Source organism: Sciurus carolinensis, chromosome 14 (assembly GCF_902686445.1).
Source record: "Sciurus carolinensis chromosome 14, mSciCar1.2, whole genome shotgun sequence".
Lineage (NCBI taxonomy): Eukaryota > Metazoa > Chordata > Mammalia > Rodentia > Sciuridae > Sciurus > Sciurus carolinensis.
In genome coordinates, this window is record NC_062226.1 from 17,249,384 (window position 1) to 17,272,401 (window position 23,018).

The 23,018-nt window shown below is 43.3% G+C and overlaps 1 protein-coding gene across 5 annotated transcripts in view; it reads left to right on the forward strand.

Annotated features, from left to right (window-relative positions):
• Astn2 (astrotactin 2) overlaps positions 1 to 23,018 on the forward strand; it is an 851,054-nt gene that overhangs the window by 111,377 nt on the left and 716,659 nt on the right. For 4 of the 5 annotated variants that reach the window (XM_047524417.1, XM_047524419.1, XM_047524418.1 and 1 more), the window contains one exon: positions 6,556 to 6,743. In XM_047524417.1, coding sequence (XP_047380373.1) covers positions 6,556 to 6,743 — 188 coding nt within the window. Of the gene's footprint in view, positions 1 to 5,170; positions 5,262 to 6,555; positions 6,744 to 23,018 lie in introns of those variants that run through there. The other variant, XM_047524421.1, reaches the window with a different exon arrangement.

The following is a 23,018-nucleotide window of genomic DNA, read 5'->3' on the forward strand; positions in this document are numbered from 1 at the left end:
TACGAAGCAATACATAACAAATGTCACTGTGGAGTGCTTATTAACTATCCAGAACATGCCAAGGGCTAATTTGTTCATATTATCTCATTTGATTCTTAAAGTAAGTCTAAAGTCAGGCTCTGTTATTATCCTCATTTGGAAGATGGGGGAACTGAGGCACAAAGAAATTAAAGCTTGTCCACAGACACACAGATTGAACCAAGAGGAGCTTGGATCCAAATTCAAAACATTGTCTCCAGAGCTTGTGCCATTCTTTAGCAAGTGGTATTTCTTCCTTCTGAGAGCATGGAGGAGTGCTTAGCTCTTATGGATCACAGAGGGCTTCCAGAGCAGGGCACGGGGTTGAGTGGGAAGAGCTTTTAGAGACTCAGAAAAATCATCTTCAAAGACAGCGACTTAGGAAATAGCATAGTACAGATGGTCCCTGACTTTTGATGGTTTGACTTAGGGTTTTTCAACTTTGTGATAGTGGGAAAGTGATATGCATTTCATAGAAACTGTCCTTTGCATAACCATATGATCATTCTGTTTTTCAGTAAATTCAGTAAATTACATGAGCTATTCAACAATTTATTATGAAATAGGCTTTGTGTTAGGGATTTTGTACAACTGCAGTCTAATGTAAGTGTTCTGAGCATAGTTGAGGTAGGCTTGGTTGATTTATGACAGTTGGCAGATTTGACTGAAAATATGTTCAACTGTGTGTGTATGTGTGTGTGTGTGTGTGTGTGTGTGTGTGTGTGCGTGTGTCTCACTGGTGATGAACCCGTGGCCTTGTGCATGTGAGGCAAACACTCTACCTTTGCGCTATACCACTAGCCCTAATATCTTCATGCGTTTATAATGTGATGGGTTTGTAAATCCAGACACATCTGCACATGTGGTAAATTACATAGCTGTCCAATGAGAATTAATATATAAGTTCACAGAAAAGAGTGAAAAGAGGTAAGAATGGGGAACAATGCATGTGCCAGGTCACAAGGGACCTGCTATGCCAGGCTCACGAAATTAGGTTTTATTCCAAGAGACATTAGAAACCACAGAAGGATTTTTGAGCAAAAAAGTGACAAGGTCAGGATTATTAGTTAGAAATTTCATCTTGGCGACCATTTGAGAATGGTAGGGAAAAAGGGAAGATATCAATTAAAAAGCCTGCTGAATAGCCTCATTTTGCCTTCGAGATCTGATTTATGCTCATTTCCACTCTGCTGTACACTCTGGGGGGCTGACCTGTGTGTTGGCTTCAATGAAGCACCCCTGGGTGTTCAGCTCAGGTGGACTCTCATGTGAGATGCCTGCAGGAAACTGGCAATGGGAGGAGAGTGAGCCTGGGGCGCTGGACAGCTTCCTGGCCTGCATTCCAGGTGCCTGGGTTATTCCACTGAAGGCCGCAGGCACCATCAGGGTTTAGACACCACCCCTAACCCTCACAACCTTGTGACAGTGCCTTGCTGTGGCCAACCTTGGAGTGCCTCATGGCCTGTGATAGGCCCTCTTGAACTGTGCTCAAACCTTTGGCAATGGTCCCTTCATTAAACACTTCTCAGGGACCTTATTGAGCATGTCTTTGCCTTTCGGATGAGACCCTGACTAGCACAGAATCATTTGTTATAGCCCATGAGATCAATGACAAAGGTTTGCATTAATTAACTATTGTAGAGAGCAGAAGGAGGACATGTTTTTTAGATTATGTCCCAGCCCTCTCAGCAGGACCTGATGCATGGTATCACCCAGGAGTGCTGGAACAGCTAGTGGCAATGATGGTTGGTCACTGTCACTACCTTTCCCAACTCTGCCTAGGCAGTGGGTTCCTATATGCAGTCTTCTATGATGTCTGCTTCCCCCCTTGAGGCAAAGGCCATTTAGGAACTCATTGAAAGTTAGTTCTCTCTGAGTTTCTGCGAATAATTGGCTGGAGGGTCAGCTGGTACCGTGGAATCAGAAGGCCTGTTAGTTAGCCACTTGGGAGATGTTACCAAGATGGCTGGTGATCAGAAGAGCTGCTTATTTTCATAATGACCTTCAGGAATTAAATAAAAATACAATGAGTGCCATAGATTCGGAAGAATAAGCCAATTAAAAGCACAACATGCCTTCGGGATTTTTCGTTTCTTTTCCAGGAGGCTGAAAGGCATCCGAGGCGGAATGGCAGTCTACCCAGAATCACTGATGAGGGCTGATCCTCTCTCTTGGCTTTTGCGGGATGGTTGAGGGGATTTGAGCCTGTTGAATATTTCACGAGCTGCAGTCCATGGGGGGAGAATGGAGAAAGGTGAAAAGGCAATCCCCGAGTTTCTTTATGATTCCAATATAAACCCGAGCTCTGCAGGGGGGAGGGGAGGCCGGCGCTGGAGTCAGCCTACTGCCGGAAGGCATGGCGCACCAATTCTCCCACTTTAATATCGGCTGTTTCATTTTATATTCATCATGTCAGCATAATCTGCCTTTATGGGAATCGTCTTGGTTCCCGACCAAATGCGTTTAGTCCCCCTTTTGCTCTAAGTTTGATTGTAATATGACTTGAAGACTTCAATGAAATGTTTATATGGAAGGACTAGGGGAAGAGAAAAGGAAAAATGCAATTGGAAAATCAATCAGCAGGGAATTTCAAGAGCTGGCTTTGGTCATGCTACTATTTCTTTGACCTGTTTTTAATGGACACAGAACTGGCTTTCTGATCAAGTGGACTTCACTGGTTCCCTGCCGCATGCTGAATAAAATACATGCTCTAATACAGCATTCAAAGCCCTTAGCGCTGTGTCTGAACTACAATTCCAACCCAACTTTCTGCTGCACTCCGAGGTGCGTGTGTAGCTTCATGCCCCTGAGATACCCAGCCAATCTCTAGCTCCTTGTCTCCTCTGAGGAACACCAGAATGTCCGTGCTTTGGAAGTGCTCAATGCGGTGTGTAGTCCTTCATCTGCAAGCAAGGCAGGTTCTTTCCCACCTTTGAGTTCTCATCAGACCTTTACTTAGTCTTTAATTCTTTAATGAGACTCAACTCTCTGTATTCTATTTTTATTGCCACCTTATTATGGATATGTGAATGTATGTCTAGGTGTATATATACATATGCACATGTAGTACAGCAGTTCAGTCATTATTTATTGAGCACTTATTATGTGTCAAGTACTTTTTCAAGGAACTCTAGAATTGGCAGGAATTAAGACAAGCAAGGTCCCTGTTCTTCTGGAGAGACAGTAAACACATGTTCAAGTGAATACATACAATAAATCTCTAATCGTGATAAGTGCTGTAGAAGGTTTTTGTAAAGGGGATAGAATAGAGATCAGATGGTCTTGGAGAGGAGCACTTTAGCTAGAGTGGTCAGGCACAGCCTTTCTGAGAAGGTGTCATTGGGACTGAGAGACAAGTACTGAGAAGCAGCAGCTTCTGGAAGGAGGGTTCCAGGAAGATTGGAAGAAAGGTCTTTATGCGCTGAGACAATAGGGAGCTGTTCTGTTTGAAGAACAGTGGTGGAACCTGCAGGGGTGGAACATGTGCTAAAGCGGCTACAGAAGGAGATAGGCCAGTCTTGGAAGAGGGTGACGGTGTTTGGGGAGCTGCCTGGGGAGAATTTCTGCTGCTGATGGAGCATGTGCTCCCTGTGTTTCCTCTGACTCCATACTCTGAGCTCCTAAATGGCCCGGGATTGAGTCAGGACTTGGTATGTTGAACGATTAACTAAATGCCTGAACAAGTGAATGGATGACCAAGGCCTTTGGTTTCCGCTAAATCAGTTTTCCCTTTGAGTTCTCGAGCTCCCTCCCACCCCAGCAACACTTTCTTTTCTTTGTAATAGAGTGAGTCCAGAGCTATTCTCTGTGATTCAATATTTACTGTGTTTCACACACTGTTATTATCATTTAACGTTTACTGTCTGCTGACTGTGCACTCAGCGCTGTAGCAAACAAAGAGCTCAATCTAGGTTTGGTTTGTGGGCTAATTTAGTCAAGGAAAAGGAGACAATGCAAGTGCAACTGGCAGAGTAGAGATTGCATGGACTGGAAACCCACCGGGTCCAGCTGAGCACAAACCCACCAACCACCTCTCAGGAGTCACGAACCCTATGATCCTCTGTTTTCTAGTTTGAATATGGATTCATGAGAATGGAAAGCTGCTTTTGTGGTGGGATTTCAGGCACAGGAGAAAGGAGCTCGGATTTCCACCAGCCTTCCTGGTGGAGATATATATATAGCTTCCTTCTGTAGGAAGCTGTGTCAGCCAGCTGTGGCCTGCCGTGGGGCTTTCTTTAGGTGTCATTCCAGGGACTCTTAGCACAGCCAGTGCCTATCCAGCCAGCAGCACATGGACCTACTGAGGTTGACAGCACTCTTTCTAGTGGCAGCTGTCAGCCCTGGTTCCCTGTGCCTCTGCGTCTGAGCTTTGTTGCTCTTAGAGAAAATCAAGTGAGGTGCTGAGCAAGGCCATTTACTACCATGTCCTCACCTTCCTGTGGCCCAGCTGGCTGGCTGCCATGGAAGGTACTGCCAATGCCTTGGGCACTGAGGCTGGCAGGTTGGTAGCAGGGGAGCTGATCACCTCAACCAGGGAAGGAGAGAAGGTGCTGGGAAAAGACCCAGCTGGTGTCCTCCACTTGGGCACCACAGTGAACTCAGGGCCCTTGTGAGGCTCACAGGTCTGAGAGATGATGAATTTTGTGATTATCTCCAGCCTGGTTTAATCCTTCAGGCACTACGGGAATGCCAAAGCATGCGGGCACTTGGCTAATGACTTCCCATGTTCTGGTCATTTTGTCTTTTACTTGAGTCAGATGGGAGGCGCATGGAGATTTAGAGTGGAGAGGGTAGTACTATGAGGTGACTTATCCTGTGGTAAGATGTCCCTGGCTTCTGTTTGAGAACTGACAGAAGGGGCAAGAGTGGAAGGAAAGAGCCAAGGTAGGAAGCCCGTGCAGGAAAGACAAGGTATCTTTTTGGCCCAGGTGACTGAAGCAGAGGAGCTAAGAAGGGCAGATGGACTTTGAAGGATTTCCTCCTGGGAGGGACAGCAAGCAGTCAAGGATGTCTCTAGTATTTTTTTTTTTTTTCCAGAAGAGCTGAAGGGTGAATTAGAGCCTGTCCCTATTAATAATAATGATGATGGTGATAAATTGATCGCTAACTTAAAAATTCAAAGCTAACTTTTTCTTAGCACTTATTAAGTGCCAGGGATTCTTCCCCTAAGGGTTTTTTATTACAGTCCTCAAGGAGTTAGTCTGTTGGGAATGGACCATATACGGATACTACAGTAGAATTTGGTGAGTAGATAATTTCTCCTCAGCTCTTCAAATTGATCCTTTTCATTTCAGAGTCACCATATGTGGTGACCTAATTGGTTAAGGAGAAGTACTAACTTGCTCTGCCCAGCAGTCTTCAGTGTGTGTGTGTGTGTGTGTGAGACTGCACATGAGGTTTGGAGATCTGTGGGAACACTGTCTAGCGGCCACCTCTGTGTCTCAGGAAGGGGGCCTAAACCTCAAACACTGATGAAGCTTCTTGTCTACTGATGGAGGCTGTTGAAGCTTCATGGCTCCCAGAGGTACTCCCACTTGGTACACACCTGACATTTCTCCAAGAGCCCCACCACCCTTCCTCTTTATTCACAAGATGCACCAATAGGCCTGTCCTTTTGGAACATTCCATGGATTCATTCCTTTAGTAGAAGGCACTGGAACAAGCTCGCATGGTCTCTATGCAATGACTCTACTGGTACTTCTGCCATTCCCCAGCTTCCCTATTAAGATGCTGTTGGCACAGTAGAATACTAATTCATACTAGTAAAATGACAATATAAAAACATTTACGGAGGAGGAAAACAGTATAGAAATAAGAGTTAAGATCTTCATGTCAGGAGACCTGATTTAACAATTTACTCGAAAGTTCTAACTTTACTTATCTGAGACCTTGGTGTGTGATTTTTCAAATGTTTTGAAGACATGGAATCATTTGTACTGACACTTCCTTGCTTGGGACTGTGGTCTATACACTAAAAAAAAAAAAAAAAAAAAAAAAAAAAAATGGAACCGCTTTCACCAATGCAGAAGAAACAGGCTCAGAAAAACTCACTTGCCAAGCTCCCTTCTCATTCAGGATGACCCAGCTGCTCTCTTGGGTCTTTCTAGCTCTGAGCTTCTTCCATGAGACTTCCAGCTCGGCTTGTCAAGAATTCAGAGCTCAACTCCTATTCCTCTCGCAGATCTCCTGCATTTCCTTCTAGTTGCATAGCCTCAGAAGAATGGGGCACTTTCACCCTGTTGTTTAGTTTCATTGCACTTTGAAGTAAAAGCATTACCTTTTCATACATGGTGTCAAAAAAAAATAATTACACCAGACCAACTGGCCCAATTCCTCTATTACTTGGGACAAATCTTGGCCACTGTTGTGCCATCTATGAATAGAAGTGATGACCTCTGACTCACAGATTCAGTGTAAGGAAAGGCATTTGGCATAAGGAGGTGGCTCCTGAGCTCCTGACTATGTGTGGCTCCCCCGACCCCCACAGCACAAAGCCGGACATGCAGCTCACCCCGTGCCTTGGGTCTTGTCTTGCAGAGATGTCTGGCACAGCAGCGGACATCTCGCTGGTGCACTGGAGACAGCAGTGGCTGGAGAATGGCACCTTGTACTTCCACGTCTCTATGAGCAGCTCCGGGCAGCTGGCCCAGGCCACTGCCCCCACGCTCCAGGAGCCCTCGGAGATTGTCGAGGAGCAGATGCATATCCTCCACATTTCCGTCATGGTGAGTGAGCGGGGACATGATGGGGGTTGGGGAGGGGACAGCAAAGAAAAGAGTCACAGGGAGGCAGGAAAGTGTCAGCAGATGGAAGGAAAGAACTGGCCAAGTGCAAGAGGTTAGGCTGATAAACAGAAGGGCAGATGGATTCTGTGGCATCACCTGGACTGATGCGTCCCCATCCATCATCTGTCAGCTGTGACAAACTAATTGTGCTTCAGAGAAGAAAAATAAAGGGTTTCCAACTCTTGGCCTTTTGGCTGACATCTCTGGGAATAGCTGTTTAACATCTGTCACGTGCTTGGCCTGCTTTGCTGAGGGCTGAGGTTCAACACTCCAAAATGCAGTTGGCCTTTCCAAGAATGACTGAACAAACAAAATTGGAATAAAATCAGAACAGGCTGCCATTCCCAAGTGCCCTGAGGTGTGAGGTGCTTGAAACTTCACAACTACACGGTGGCTCCTGGAGATGGATTGACTGTAGCCAACGCACCCCTCTTCAGAGGCCCCTGCATTAGCCTCATGATATGGTTGTAAATAGGGTGGCAAAGGGGAAGGAGATTTACCCATGGTGACATAGCTTTTGAGCATTCAAACGCACAGGAGTCTGACTACAAAGTCTGAACTATGTCCCTGCTCACCATCTTAACTGTCTACCACATGTCCAGCACTATGAGGGCACATTAGTGGAAATTATCTCATTGTACTCTTGCCAAAAATGCATGAACTCTGGCCTGTCACCTTCATAGTATAGACGAAGTTATGGGTGCAGAAATGAAGTGTACTTTCAACTTTCTTGGACCCATGATATAGAACTCTCTGTGTCCATTGCCTTCTCCAAGAAGGCTACTAGGAGTGGAATCACTTAAGTGGTAGTCTAAAAGGTATGTAGTCTCATATTAATGGTTTCTTTAAAAAAAAAAAAGCTATAATTAATGACTTTGTGTGGTTGATAGGAAATAAGCAAACAAATACAATTTGCAGAAAGTACAAGGTCTAATGAGCTCAGGATAAGATCTAATGATGCAAAACCTGCTACCCCCCTCATGTTATGCTCCTCAAAGCCACTCTTGCATTAATTTTCTCCATTTCTCTGTTAGCATGACTCCACCAGATACCTGTGTCTAAGGATTTACAGTTCACACGAATGAAGTGATTGGCATAAGTACCATCTCCTACCCCTTCAATTCTTCCTTCCAGTCAAGAGTCAGTATTTATTGAGACTGCACCATGGTGCAGACTTGTAGTTTTGGTCTCTTTTCCTTGTTCCTCTTTAACCAACACAGAGCATTAAGCATTCTGATTAGGGCTGAGGAAGAACTTGGAAATTTTCTCCTTTTGGAAAAACATACACATACCCCAGCCAGATAGCAACGTTAATTTTGGACCTAACGCATGCTCATCACGTGGAAGAACAAATCAAGGCCTTTGTGTTATTCATGGAATGAGTGTGATAGACTTTTCCACATATATATTTAGCAAATGATGCAGCCACATGCTAAGACAAGTGGGTGCCTGTGTGCTAACTTTGGGGTGCAAATTTGTAAACACCATCTCAGGGTATTTGCTGGATTCCTCAGGGAGCATGGGGCACTACCTGATTTTAGGGAGGGTTGAGGAGTGTGGCTGCTCATCTTCCTTTAGTGTTTGAAAGTGAGACTCAGATTTGATTAATATTTATTAGGTATTTTCTGGTTTGGGTCATAGCGTTCATTCTTCTCATAACCCAGTAACCTATATCTTATTATCTCGATTATAAATGAGTCATGAATGTGCCTTTTCTGCCTTTAGGCCCAGTGTTAGTTTCACTAAGTCAGATTGTCTTCCCAGGATAGGGTTCCTCACCTTTGGCTTTTGCTAGTGAGTTCAGCTTGAAAAGAACAATATACCATGACCATTGAAATCCCCTGTAATCCAGGATTTGACTTGCAGAATAGGGAATATGGAAGTAGTCACACCCCACACCTTCTCTACCCCCATGCTATCAACTTAGCCCTGTCCATCATTCAGGGCTCTGTGCTGTAGCTGTCTCCTGCCACCATCTTACTCTCAGGGGATAGTCATGTCCAGCACACACTGAATCCAAAGGTCTCCTGAAGGAGGTGTGTGGATGAAGGTTAGCTGCTCAGAGGTGGGACCAGCTTCTGAGAATGCTGCCCATCATCTAGAGGTAGAGAAATGGATGGTTATAATTGCAGACTCTGGAGATTGAGAAACTTGGCATCAAGTGCTGATCTGCCACTTTCCTCTCTAGATTATCTTGAGCTAAGTATTGGACCCCTCTGTCATCTATAAATTGAGGATTATACTAACACCTACAGTAGACACCAAGTCCTTGAATCAGAGAAGGTTGGCATGTGAGAATTTGCTTCTATTATTAGGGGCACTTCAGATGAAAAGTTTGATATTTTCTGATTTCTTGAAATTCCCTATGAGTTCCCTGGAAAAGTGATATTTTCTGATTTATTATACTCTTCCATTTCGTAGATGGCCAAACTAAGGTTCACCACAGGTAAGGACTTTTCTGTAATTCCTCAGTCAACAGGGCTTAAGGAATCACCAGGTCTCTTTGTGGCTCAGGCTCTGACCTTCTCGGTCTGGCCCCAGACAATTCAGGCAGAGCAGAGTGTTTGCTTTCCCTCTCCCAGTGACCATTCAAAGTGGCATTCAAGATGGAGGACTGTGTCTTCTTGTTTCACAGAAGAGAAATACGTCTTCCCATTCTTCAGAAGGGAAATCTGAGACTCAGCAGATCATGGACTCTCTATAACTGTGTGGCTAGCCAAAATACAGTTCTAGGACCAGGCTTTTCTGATGCCACACTTAGGTGGCTACTAGTTGAGCCATTATTTTTCATCTGTGGTTAATAGCTAAGATGGTACCTGAGAAGACCCCAATTTCTGGTCAGATCTTAAAGAAGTCTGGTTGCTCAGGTCTATGAGCTCTGTCTCCTTTTCTCAGCTGCCATGTAGGGAAATCAGCTCCCACTCCGCTGCTGGACTATACTACCATCCACACATACCTGAGTGGAACCATCATGCTCCTTAGGCTTGTTACATCCTGAATTGAGCATCTTCCCCTTTCCCGGAGGGTTGTATCACCTGACTATTAATATTCCAAGGATGATGCAAGAAGGTGCTCAGTGAATCTGGGCCAAAAGAAGAGGGTAGACTGTCATCTCCCAGATCCCCCAGCCCAGCTACTCTGAGCGGTTGCATTTCCTCCTCAGCTGTTCAGGAAGCATGATATAGAGAAGAAAGCAAAGGTTTGGAATTTAGCTGAGCTGACTGGGAACCCAGCTTCTCCTATTATCTGCTTCCTGTTAGTTGTATCTTGAGTGAGTTCCTTAACATCTCTGGGTTTCAGTTCCCATATCTGCAAAACAAAATTAATCATACCAATCTTACAGCGTTATTGGAATGAGTAGAAGAAATACATAAATAGTAACTAGTATCCAGCATGGCACCTAGTTTTTACTGAACTCCTAACATGAGGCCTGATTTCAGGGGTTCCAACTAACCAGGTCCAGCCACTCACTCCAAAACCAAACAGAAAAGATATGGGACAACAAACAAACAAACAAAAACAGGAAAGAAAATTTAATCAGTGTAGATACACTGGGAAGTAGCTACGTTGGTTCTTTTGGAAGCCTGGAATCAGTCTTCATGATGAAGCTTTTTAAAGTTCCTTTCCTGCTTGTCACTGCTACCTTTTCTGCTTGGGTTTTGGGGCAAGTGACTGGCCCTGGTTTGTTGGAAGTCTGGAATCAGTTCTCTGGAGTAGGACTGCAGGAATAGTGAGAGTTCCGCAAGAGTGGCTATTAATATTACTTCTAAAGGACTCCAATCTAGGAGTAAGAAGACTTAGGGTGCAGTCTTAGTTTTGCTGCTATATTGCTGTCTGATGTAGAGAGACAGTCATAACACCTGACATTTATTTTGCAGAGTTACTACATGCGAGGCAGTGCTCCAAATTTCATTTTACATGCATTATCACATTTAATCCTCACAACAGATCTTAAGATGGAGACTCTTCCTTAGATGAGGGTGGAACCTGAAATGTTCATAAAATAAATAGCTATATGACCTTGATCTCCCAAAGGTTAAATGGCCAAACTATTATTTCATTCTGTTAAGGCTTACCTCTGTCCTTAAGCTGCGTGGTAGACCCCATTTCTCTTCTCTGTTGCTAACTTACATTATAAAATTTCATGTGTGAATTCTTGTAAAGACCCCACCCCACACTCACACACTTAAATGGAATCCATGGTTTTATTAAGAGGATTTATAGCTTAGACACCAACTCCAAGGTTGAACAAGGTCTCTATTGCTAGCTTTATGTATTTGGCCAGATCTCCTCCGTTATTTACAAAACTAGAATAATATTCCCCACTTCCTAGAGATTTCTCCTAAGTATTGCATGAGGTCACACTCACAAGTGTCCTGGATAATAAAAAATAACCACTGCTATTATTGACACCTTTCTATAGGCCAGACCTAGTTAGGTGAGCGCATTATTCTATTTAATTTGTCTAATACTTCTATAAGACACACACTGTTATTGTCCCTCATTTACAGATGGGGAACCTAGGAGTTAGTGAGGATTTCTGTCTGCCCATTGACATCACCAATAAGTGATCAAGCTAGATTTCCATCTCCTGTCTGTCCAAATTGAGAGTCTGTATTCTTGGGCAGGAACCTGCATGGTACAGTGCCTGACATTCAGTGAGTATTCAAAAAGCAGTTACTAAAATGTTAGCTATAATGTAGAGAAAAAAATGTTAGCTGTAGTGAGGGTCTATCATTCCTGCTATTTATGGAGTATTCACTTGGGTACTCAGAATACTTGTTAGAGCTTGGAAACTTGTCAGATAGGAAGAGAGGGGTTGCTCATGCCAGCAGTTTCTAGGTAGGAGAAAAGAAACCCCAGGGAAGTCAAGGAGAGTCAGAGGAACCTTGTGACTTGAATCCTATAGGAGCCCTTTGCCTTGTTCATCTGCATAAACTGTCACTTACCCTCTGCAAGGTTGGTTTGGGATCTACATAGGCATTCTTTTTTTAACATTTTTTTCTGTGAAGGAATTTACTACATTTTATTTGAGAATATAAAATATCTAAGCATGTGGGAAAATATTCTGTATTATTAAATGAGAAGACACACTTATAAATATGTTAGTTTGGGGGGAGGGGATGGTGTTATCGTTTTGTTTTGTTTTTTGGTACCGAAGATTTAACCCAGAGGGACTTTACCAGTGATCCACATCCCCAACCCTTTTGGTTCTTTCTTATTTTCAGACAGGGCCTCTCTAAATTGCTGAGGCTGACCTTCAACTTAATCCTCCTGTCTGAGCCTCCCAAGCCACTGGGATTATAAGCATGTGCCATGACCCTGGGCAAGATATTAGGTTTTAGTCAAGTTTCCCTTCTATTGATCTATTTATTTAACTCATGAATTCTTTTTTTTTTTTTTGTTGTTGTTGTTCTTTTTACATATACATGACAGTAGAGTATATTTTGACATCTTATGCGTGGAGTCCAACTTATTTTAATTAGGAGCCCATCCTTGTGATTGCTCATGAGTGGAATTTCACTGGTTGTGTATTTATATGTGAACATAGAAAAGTTATGTCTGATTCATTCTACTGTCTTTCCTATTACCATTCACTCTCCCTTTCCTCTGTTTGCTGCCTTTGTCTAAACCAATGAATTTCTGTTCTTCCCTCTACGCCCCAAACTTGGAATGGAACCACCATTTGACCCAGCTATACCATTCCTCAGTTTATACCCGAAGAACTTAAAATCAGCCCAATATATTGACACAGCCACATCAGTGTTCATCAGCAGCTCACTTCACAATAGCTAAGCTATGGAACCAACCTAAATGCCCTTCAACAGATGAATGGATAAAAAAAATGTAGTGTATATGCACAATGGAGTATTACTCAGTCATAAAGAAAATGAAATTTTGGCATTTGCCAATAAATGGATGGAACTGAAGACTATCATGCTCAGTGAAATAAGCTACCCCCCCCCCCAAAAAAAAACCCAAACAAACAAAAAACAAGCACAAAGGCCAAATATTCTTTCTGATATACATTCTTGAACTGTTAGGAATGTGGCACTTGTGTTTCCTGTTTAGAAAGTGGGAGGAGTTTACCTGCTTCAGGCAGCCTTGAGACTACATGCAAAGAATTCTAGCACATATGATTCTTGCTTCTTCTTTACATATAGGTGTTGTTTTTGCTTCTTTTGTTTTCTGTTGTTATCATTGTTATATTCGCACACAGAGATATATTTTACTTTTGCGTTCATCAAAGTTTATTTCAACAAAAATAGTTATCAATTGTGGTTCAGAGGTGAGTCATATAACTCTACGTTCCCCTTGCTCCCACTTTTAAACAATGGTGTCATTTTGATATGGTATGTCTTGTCTTAAAGAAGTCCACAGAAATTATTATAGAAACTGCTTACGATCAATATCTTTCATCATGACTTTTTCTATTTTTTTTTTTTATCTTTGGTCTTTTTTGTGTGACAAAATGTTTTTAGAAGGGGAATGAAAGGAAATGTTTGGTTTGATGTAGAAGAAAAGACTTCTGAGGGCACTTTTCTTTCAAAAGGTGTGTCCCGTAGGAAATGCTGCAGATTTGTACTAGCGGCACCAATGAGGGTAGACTGTAAAGGGACCAAAATCTCATCCACGACAGGAGAAGCCTTTCAGTGCGTGAACTTTCCAGTAGTGGAGCGACCAGAGCCAGGGAGTAGTGAGTTCCTTGTCCCCAGGGTACATAAGCAAAGGCTGGCAGAGCTTTCATTGGGATTTCAGGAGGAATAATAGTTAAATTAGGTATCTATTGTAGTTCCTTCAAATTTAGATGATGTATGATTCTGTAATATAATAATATATAGAAAAATACTTTGAGGATTATAAAATGCCACATAAATCTATGGAATTATTATTACCAGTCTCAATCAGTAGCTTTGTTTGAAGGATCTGTGAGATGTTGGGATAATACTTAATAATGCTTTCTGTGAAAGATGGGTTTAGATCATTTCCCCATGAGTGCATTTAGTCACTCACAGCACGTCATTCATTCCCTCATTCATTGGTTCAGTCAGTCAGTCATGTAATGGTCTATCTGCCTATTAAATCTAACAGTGAACATTCTATCGGCAAGGGAAAAAAACTGGGGGAAAATAAGCTTTAAAAAAGAATCAGCCACAACTCAGAACAAGTCAACTATGGAATCCAACTGCTGAACGTGCTCATATATTTTAAGTTGCATTAATAAAAGACTAGTTTTCTGAACAAATGGTTCCAGAAGTTCTGGGGGAGACCTGAAATATAGTGTTCACTTGTGGGGCCCACTTGTTTGAAGAAATAACAGATTAGAAAATTTATGAGAAATGAATCCAGACAGTGGAGAATCTTAAAATAATAGCTAACCAGGACTGTTCCAGTGCTTGGTTAGGGATCTAATTCTCAACACCCATTCAATGGGTCTCATTATTCCTCCTCCTCCACCATTGGAAAGAGAGACATTGGAAAGAGAGAATGCAGCCGACCTGTCAGAACTGGGCCCTCAGTGTGTCCCGCAGTTCACCTTCTGACTCCGGGACTGACTTGCTAGTGGTGGGACTGGAGCGTGCTTTTTCTCTGCTTCCCTTTTTGCATCTGTAATGGGTCGATGACATGGGGGCCCGGGGCAAGTGCCGTAAGTATGGGCCTGCCACCTTGTCCTGGCTTTGCACAGGACACGACTCTGCCATTTGTATGTTCATGGACCTCCGACGGCCTCTGTAACGAAGTGCCACAAACAGAGTGACTTGAACAACAGAAATGTATTGTCTCACAGTTCCAGAAGCTTCAGTCCAAGTTCCAGGTATAAGCAGGACTTGCTCCTTCTGCAGGCAGGAGGGGAGGCTCTGCTCCAGGCCAGGCTCCTAGCTTCTGGTTGTTTCTTGGCATGTGGCGTGTTAAATCCAGCCTTCCCTTGGCATTCTGCTTTGCTAGTGTCTGTGTGTTTGTGTGTGTGTGTGTGTGTGTGTGTCTGTCTTGGTGCCCGGATTCTCCCTTTTCTAAAGGACACCAGTCATATTGGATTGACCCTAACCCTAACCCTAATGACTTTGTTGTAACTTGATTACCTCTACTAAACTCTTATCTCCAAATAAGTCCATGTTCTGAGGTACCGGAGTGTAATGATTAATGTGAACTGTCAACTTGATTAGATGAAGAGATGCCAAAGATGAAGAGACTTCTGGGTGTGTCAGTGATGGTGTATTTAGGAATAATTGGCATGTGGGAAATCCCCAAGTGTGGGCAGCACTGTTAAAGAGATTGGAGGCTTGGATGGAATAAAAGTTGGAAGAACAAGCAGATGGAAGCTTGATTGTTCTTGAATGGGTTCTTGATTGTTGCTATGATCACCTAAGGACATCAGACTCTGGTTCCATTACTGTTCCAAAGTGGACCCTGCCAGTGATTCTCCAGGGAGTTTCCAGAAGTCTTCAGTCTCAGCCTGGGGCGGCATCATTGATCCCTCTAGTTTTGAGGCTTCCGCATCTTGGACCATGCAGCTACTGATTCCTCCAGGTCTCCAGCCTGCAGACAACCATTGTGGACTCTCCAGCTTTTGGTGATGTAAGCCAATCTAATAAATTCACTTTTATAATCATACTTCCTGTTGGCTTTTTTTCCTTCTAGAGAATCCTGACTGATACATGGGGATTAGTATTCAAACCTTTTTTGTCGTTATTTTTTTTTTTAGTAACACAATTGAATTGGTAATAATAAATGCAACTACTATGTTGTGTATAAAGGACGCTATTGAAGGATGCTGAGGACAACCAGGAAAAGAGAGGACAAGCTCTTGCAGGTTGACTCTTCAAAGTCTTTCAGAAAGAAGGTAGATGAGCAGGAAATGGATCTTAAGAGAAATTCTTTTAAATGGAAAGGTGGCAAAAATCTGGTGGTGGAAAGACCATAATTCAAGTATATAGGCTTCGACTTCAGTTTCAGCTCTGTCACTGATGTTCTCTGTGACCTCATGCAAGTCACATGCCTTTCTCAGCCTCAGTGTCCCCATTTGCAGGTTAAGATCAAGCTTGTATTCATTGCCAAAACATGCTGAAGCTTGGTAATATAATTACCCTGAGTTCCTTTTCACATAAGTGATTCCTATCTGGGAATCCCATTCCCTTCTGTTTTACAGAAAGAAAAATGCTTTAAAATCATAAATACACTTTTTTAATGTTTAAAAATTTAAATCACTTGAGCCTTGTAGCTTGGGCCTAACTTTCTTTACCAAAAAAAGATTCAGTAACAGCCACCTGGGGCTCTAGTCAGGCTTGTGGGCAAAGTGGGAGAATAAGCCATGGCTTCTGTCTGCAGGAAATGTGGCTTGTCTTGCTCAGCATTTAGGAACAGGCCATAGAGAGGTGGACTAAGCACTGAATTTGGTGTCAGGAGGCCTGAGTTGAAGCTCAGATTCTACCAAATACCAGCCGTTAGAGAGGCAAGCTTCATGTTTGGTCATTTGCAAAATGGAAGTAAAATTGAAATCATAACATCAAACTGAGATAAAGTACATGCAAATATTTGGCAATACATTCCCCAAAACAATAGATCCCTAGAATATGTTTGAGATGTTGGAGCCGAAAGCACAGTAGGCTTCACAGAGTCCAACTCTTCTGGATCAGCCAGCTTTTACTCGTTTATCCTACAAAAAAATCCACCCTGAATCTCAGTGACTGGCCAATGATTTATTTCTCACACATACTACACATTAGCAGCCCCCAGTGGCTGTGGCTCATTCGGCAAGTCCTCTCATTTTGAAATTTTGGCCCAAGGGTAGTCCTTGTTGAGACATTTGGTTTTCATGACAGAGGAAATGAAATGAGCAAGAGAGCTGGCTGAAATCTAGGAAAATATAGAAATCTAGCTGATGCTAAGATGTGGGCTCTTTACATTCTGTTGGCCAGGACACATCACATGGAGAAACCCAGAGCCAATGGCGAGGGGAATGCAAGTTGCAGCCCTTACAGGGATGTGCACATGAGCAGTTGCAGATAGCAGAGCATACTCCACCCTCATCTTGCAGATGGGGAAAAGGAGCTGGGAGGGTGGGCGCCCCCCATTCCTGCACCATTAGGCTGGGCCTGCAGATCAAGCCCAGACAGAAAGGGTTGACAAGGACATCCTGGAGACAGCAAGAGGCAGCTTGTGAAAGGGGCCCAACAGCAGTTCTTTGGCACTTTCTAACCAAAGCAGAATGCAGGACGAGAAGGTGTATAGCAAGAAGTTCTGCATAAAACAGACAGAGGGAGTCGGAGAGGAACACGGGAAAAAGAGACGCTAGCCAGTATTTATTGAGAAGCTATTCTAAACCCAGTAAATAGAAACTACCAGAAACAGAAAAGGAATAAAGGGAAACTAAGAGAAAGGAGAGCCACAAACTGTGAGAGAGATGTAGAAAAATAAAGGGAAATTGGCAGGAACAGGCGGAGGATTTAGAAAGAGCAGCAGACAGGAAAAGAGCAAAGAGAATAACACATGGGGGGCACAGCACAGAGAGAAGGGAGCAGGGACAGAGAACCACAGCAAGAGTATGCGGAGCTCATGGCCAAGAAAGAGGAGGGTGTGGCGGGTGGAGGGCAGGCCTGGGCGAGGGGAGGCAGGAGGAAGTAGGGCAGGTGGAGGTTGCCGAGGTGGGGAGGGCCGGGGCTGGGCCCCCAGCACCGTGGATCCCAGAAGAGGAAGGAGGCAGAGGGCAAAGTGGAGGGGCTTCCGTGCTCAGGCCTGGAGGACGGGAGGGAAAGGGAGGTCATGCAGAGGACCAAGCTGGGAGCCACAGCTCGAAGGAGAGTTGAGGGGTGTCCTCTTGATGGTCACCCCAACCTCTCTGCTCCAGCTGCTGCTTCTGTGTTTCATTTCATTCACACGATATTCCGAGAGCAACACAGAATGAATGGGGTGTGTGACATGTTGAGGTGTTCAGCTGGTTGCTCCCTTCCCCACAGGCCTCTAGAGAGCCCACAGCAAAAATGGGTGATAAGCTTAGTTTGAGATATATTGTGGAGCTTGTATTTCCCATTTTGACTAATTTCCTTTTCTCCCTTCTCCCCTGTGCTCAAAGGTGGTTTAGTTTGGTGAATATGATATGGTCCTGGAGACAGATAAACATAGATTCGATTCATGGCTCTTCCCCTTATTGCTGTTTATCCTTAGGTGTTTAACTCAACCTCTCTGTTTTGTTTTGTTTTTTTTTTTTTCACTCTCTACTGAAATGTAAGTGAGAATATGGAGACCATATTCATAGGGCTGAGGTGTGAAATAAATGATAAAAGACTCATAAAATATCTTAGCACAGCACTCAATAAAGTTCCCTTTGTTTTCCTTTTGCCTTAAAATTTTTTTTTTTCTAATTTGTTGTCATGCTTGGCCTTCACAAACATCCTTCCAGCTAAGTTGGGCAGAAGTTATTAAGAATATCGACTCCAAAGTACTGTTAGAAATAATCTACTAACTAAATAAATGGGGTAGAAGAGATAGTTCTTCTTTACAGTAGAATTTCCAATTAATAAATGTAAAAGGAAAGAGGAAAACAGAGAATCGCCATTAGGCAATCACCGCTGTAATAATCACTACTGACAAGATCCACCCATGTGTACTAAAATTAATGGGAGAAACTTTGAGAAGAAACAGGATGTTTTCAGAGTCTCAAAGTACCGCTGCCCTGGGTATTTCTGAGTTACAAAAGGAAAATAGTGACTTTGCTATGGAGAAATCTGGCTGATACCCGTGGTGGGAGCTTCCTAGGGCCACCAGAACACAGGGTCACAGACGGCGGGGTTCAGACAACAGAAATGTGTTCTGGTGGTTTTGGAGGCCTCAGTGGGAAATGAAGGTCAGCTCCCTGCCGGGAGCGCCAAGCAGGATGCTTCCTCTCTCTTCCACCTCATGGGGGCTCCTCCTGTTTCTTGGCTGGTGGCTATGTAATTCCAACTTGGACCTCTGGGCCCACATCGTCTTCTGCTCCGTGGTCTCGTCTCTGTCGTAGGCACACGGGTCACTGATCAGGGGCTCACCTCCATGGCTCAGGATGCTTTCTTTTTTACAAGGTCCTTAATGACATGTATGAAGACCCTTTTCTTTTTTTTTTATTATTATTATTGTATACAAATGGGATACATGTTGTTTCTCTATTTGTAAATGGAGTCAAGGCCTACCATTTGTGTAATCATACGTTTACATAGGGCAATGATGTTTGATTCATTTTTTTTCCCTTCCCCCCACCCCTCCCACCCCTCTTTTCCCTCTATACAGTCCTTCTTTCCTTCATTCTTACCACACTCCTTATCCCTAACCCTAAACCTAACCCTAACCCTAATGCTGACCCTTCCCACCCCCCAATATATGTCCTCATCCGCTTATCAGCGAGATCATTCGTCCTTTAGTTTTTTGAGATTGGCTTATCTCACTTAGCATGATATTCTCCAATTTCATCCATTTGCCTGCAAATGCCATAATTTTATCATTCTTCATTGCGGAGTAATATTCCATTGTATATATATATGCCACAGTTTCTTTATCCATTCATCAACTGATGAGCATCTAGGTTGGTTCCACAATCTGGCTATGGTGAATTGAGCAGCAATGAACATTGATGTGGCTGTATCTCTGTAGTATGCTGATTTTAAGTCCTTTGGGTATAGGCCAAGGAGTGGGATAGCTGGGTCAAATGGCGTTTCCATTCCAAGCTTTCTGAGGAATCTCCACACTGCTTTCCAGAGTGGCTGCACTAATTTGCAACCCCACCAGCAATGTATGAGTGTTCCTTTTTCACCACATCCTCGCCAACACCTATTGTTGCTTGTGTTCTTGATAATCGCCATTCTAATTGGGGTGAGATGAAATCTTAGGGTAGTTTTGATTTGCATTTCCCTTATTACTAGGGATGTTGAACATTTTTTCATATATCTGTTGATTGCTTGTACATCTTTTTCTGTGAAGTGTCTGTTCATTTCCTTAGCCCAGGTGAAAGACCTCTACAATGAGAACTACAGAACACTAAAGAAAGAAATTAAAGAAAACCTTAGAAGATGGAAAGATCTCCCATGTTCCTGGATAGGCAGAATTAATATTGTCAAAATGGCCATACTACCTAAAGTGCTATACAGATTCAATGCAATTCCAATTAAAATCCCAATGATGTACCTTGCAGAAATAGAGCAAGCAATTATGAAATTCATCTGGAAGAATAAAAAACCTAGAATAGCTAAAGCAATCCTAAGTAGCAAGAACGAAGCAGGGGGTATTGCAATACCAGATCTTCAACTCTACTACAAAGCAATAGTAACAAAAACGGCATGGTATTGGTACCAAAATAGACAGGTAGATCAATGGTACAGAATAGAGGACATGGACACAAACCCAAATAAATACAATTTTCTCATACTAGACAAAGGTTCCAAAAATATGCAATGGAGAAAAGATAGCCTCTTCAACAAATGGTGCTGGGAAAACTGGAAAACCATATGCAACAGAATGAAACTAAACCCCTATCTCTCACCCTACACAAAACTCAACTCAAAATGGATCAAGGACCTCGGAATCAGACCATAGACCCTGCATCTTATAGAAGAAAAAGTAGGTCCAAATCTTCAACTTGTTGGCTTAGGATCAGACTTCCTTAACAGGACTCCCATAGCACAAGAAATAAAAGCAAGAATCAACAACTGGGATAGATTTAAACTAAAAAGCTTTCTCTCAGCAAAGGAAACTATCAGAAATGTGAAGAGAGAGCCTACAGAGTGGGAGAAAATCTTTGCCAACCATACTTCAGATAGAGCGCTAATTTCCAGAATCTATAAAGAACTCAAAAACTCTACACGAAGAATACAAATAATGAAGACCCTTTTCTCCAAATAAGGTCACATCCAGGGATGACGTGTGGACTGGTCTTTGTAGGTTCCACTCTTTGGCCCACCACACCACCCCAACCAAGTGGGCGAGACCAGGGTCACCAGCAACAAGACATGCCAGCATGATAGTGCACGGAGAAGGGCACCCTTCCACTTCTGTGGTGTCCTGGCCGAAAATGTGTGGCCATTCTCATCATGAGGAAACATCAGACAGACTCAGCGAGGGGAGTTCTGAAGATCAGCGACAAGCACTCTTCAAAAGTGATAAGGGTGTAAAAGAATAGGAAGAACTGAACCGCTGTCCCAGACTGGGGGACACAAGGAACATGACAACCAAATACCACGTCGGGTCCTTGGTTAGATTCTGGATCGAGGAAAGGACATTTGTAGGAAAGCTGGTTAGATCCATATAAGGCCTGCAGTTTGCCTCATTGACGGCTGCCTGGTCTGTTATTTTATTATGGCTATGAGGATGTTAACACTGGGAGAGACAGAGCAAAGAGCATACGGGAGCCTCTGTCAACTTTGCGTCTTTCTGAGTCTGTAATTTTTCCAAAATAAAAAGACTCAAAACAAAAGCTAATGTCTACTCTGGAAGGAGCTGCTTGGATTAGGATTGACCTAACACCACTTCATGTGCAGTGTGACCTTTTAAATGACTTGAAATCTCTGTGCCTCAGTTTCCTCCACTATGTAATTGTAATAATTTCTACAATTAAAATGATGGATATAGTGTATACAGGTGTCGTATTGATGAGCATTTGCTGTTGCAATTGGTATTGTTACTCTTTTGTTCCTGTTTCACTAATGATAAAACCAAGGCTTGGAAGGTTAAGATGACTCTGTTCTAAGATCAAACAGCCAGCTGGACATAGTGGCACACACCTGTAATCCCAGTGACTCTGGAGATGGAGGTAGGGGGATTGCAAGTTCAAACCAGATTCAGCAACTTAGGGAGGCCCTAAGCAACTTAGTGAAACCCTGTCTCAAAATTAAAAATAAAAAAGGCTGCAGATATGGCTCAGTGGTTCACTCCCCAGTATAGAGAAAAAAAAAAAAGAAAAAAAAAGAAAAAAAAAAATCACACAGCCAGTATCTGAGCTTAGAATTTGAATCTAAACGATCTCTCTGCTCCCTAATACTTCCTTCCTTACAGGGCAGGGTGGGTGAGGACCTTCCAGGGGCCCATCTCCATAATTGCCAATTACCTGTCTCCTGGTGACTGAGGGAGACCTGATCCTGACCTGTGGGAGAAGGCAGGCAGCTCATTCCACCTGGCCATGAATATTTAGAAGAAGTAAAGCAGAAATTTCTGACTTTATTCTAAGAAAGAGGTTCTTTTAAAAGTCATTCCATCCCATCTCTTCATATTAGAGGGAAAACAAATAGAACCACTATGTATGGTGTCCCGGTCTCCAGGAGTGGCTAATGGTGTCATGTGGCAGGTGAGTGACAGCCGGCCTTCCCACTTGGACCGCTGGCAGTGAGAGTGTGTGTGTGTGTGTGTGTGTGTGTGTGTGTGTGTGGTCCTGGCCACACTGCTTGCCTACCCTCCGGGGGATCTGCCCCAGGCTCAGTCTCTCCCTCTATCCGGGCAAGCCAGGGGACCCGTACACGGTGTTTTAAGTTCAGCAAGACTGTATTTCACTTCATTGTGGTAATCATCCTGTCTGCTAATCCACCGATACAGTCAAACAATTACCCAATTCAAACTTCTGTTGCTCATGTTCCCCAGCTCAAGGGCATCTTTAATAGCAAAATAATACTTGTTTTTCCTTCCTTCCTTCTCTGTTTTTTCCTAATCTCTCCCTGATGAGACATAACATTAATTACAGCAGTTAACTGAGAGTCTGTCTCTATTACCTCCTGCCACCTTCTCCATTTTGGCTTCCGCCTCCAAAATTTCTCTCCTGAATGAAGGAGGGAGGGTTGGGCAGATGTGTGCTGCATTTATTTACCTGTTCTCTGCCCACCTCCTCTGTGCTCCCTCTCAAGTCAAGTTGCAGCAGTGTTTTCGCCGGGGTGTGCGTGAGTGTGAATGTGTGCTGTACGTCATGTGTGCCCGCTCCATAATCTAGCTGTCATTTTGAACTAATTGTGTTGTTTCCTCTTGTGTGGAAGGAAATCTTATCTGTTTTGGATTAAAATTCAATGAAGGTCATAGCGGCTGGAAAACTTACCAGACTGCTGCAATTAATGTTCATTTGGCTTTGATAAATTGGAACGTTCCCCTCAATAGGACTGGAGTGGATTTCAGAAGCAATAATTCTTCCATTAACTCAATGATTCTGCCTGCGAGGGAGGACCTTGTCCTGCTTTTGTTTGTCATCTGTCACTTGGAGGAACTGGGCATATG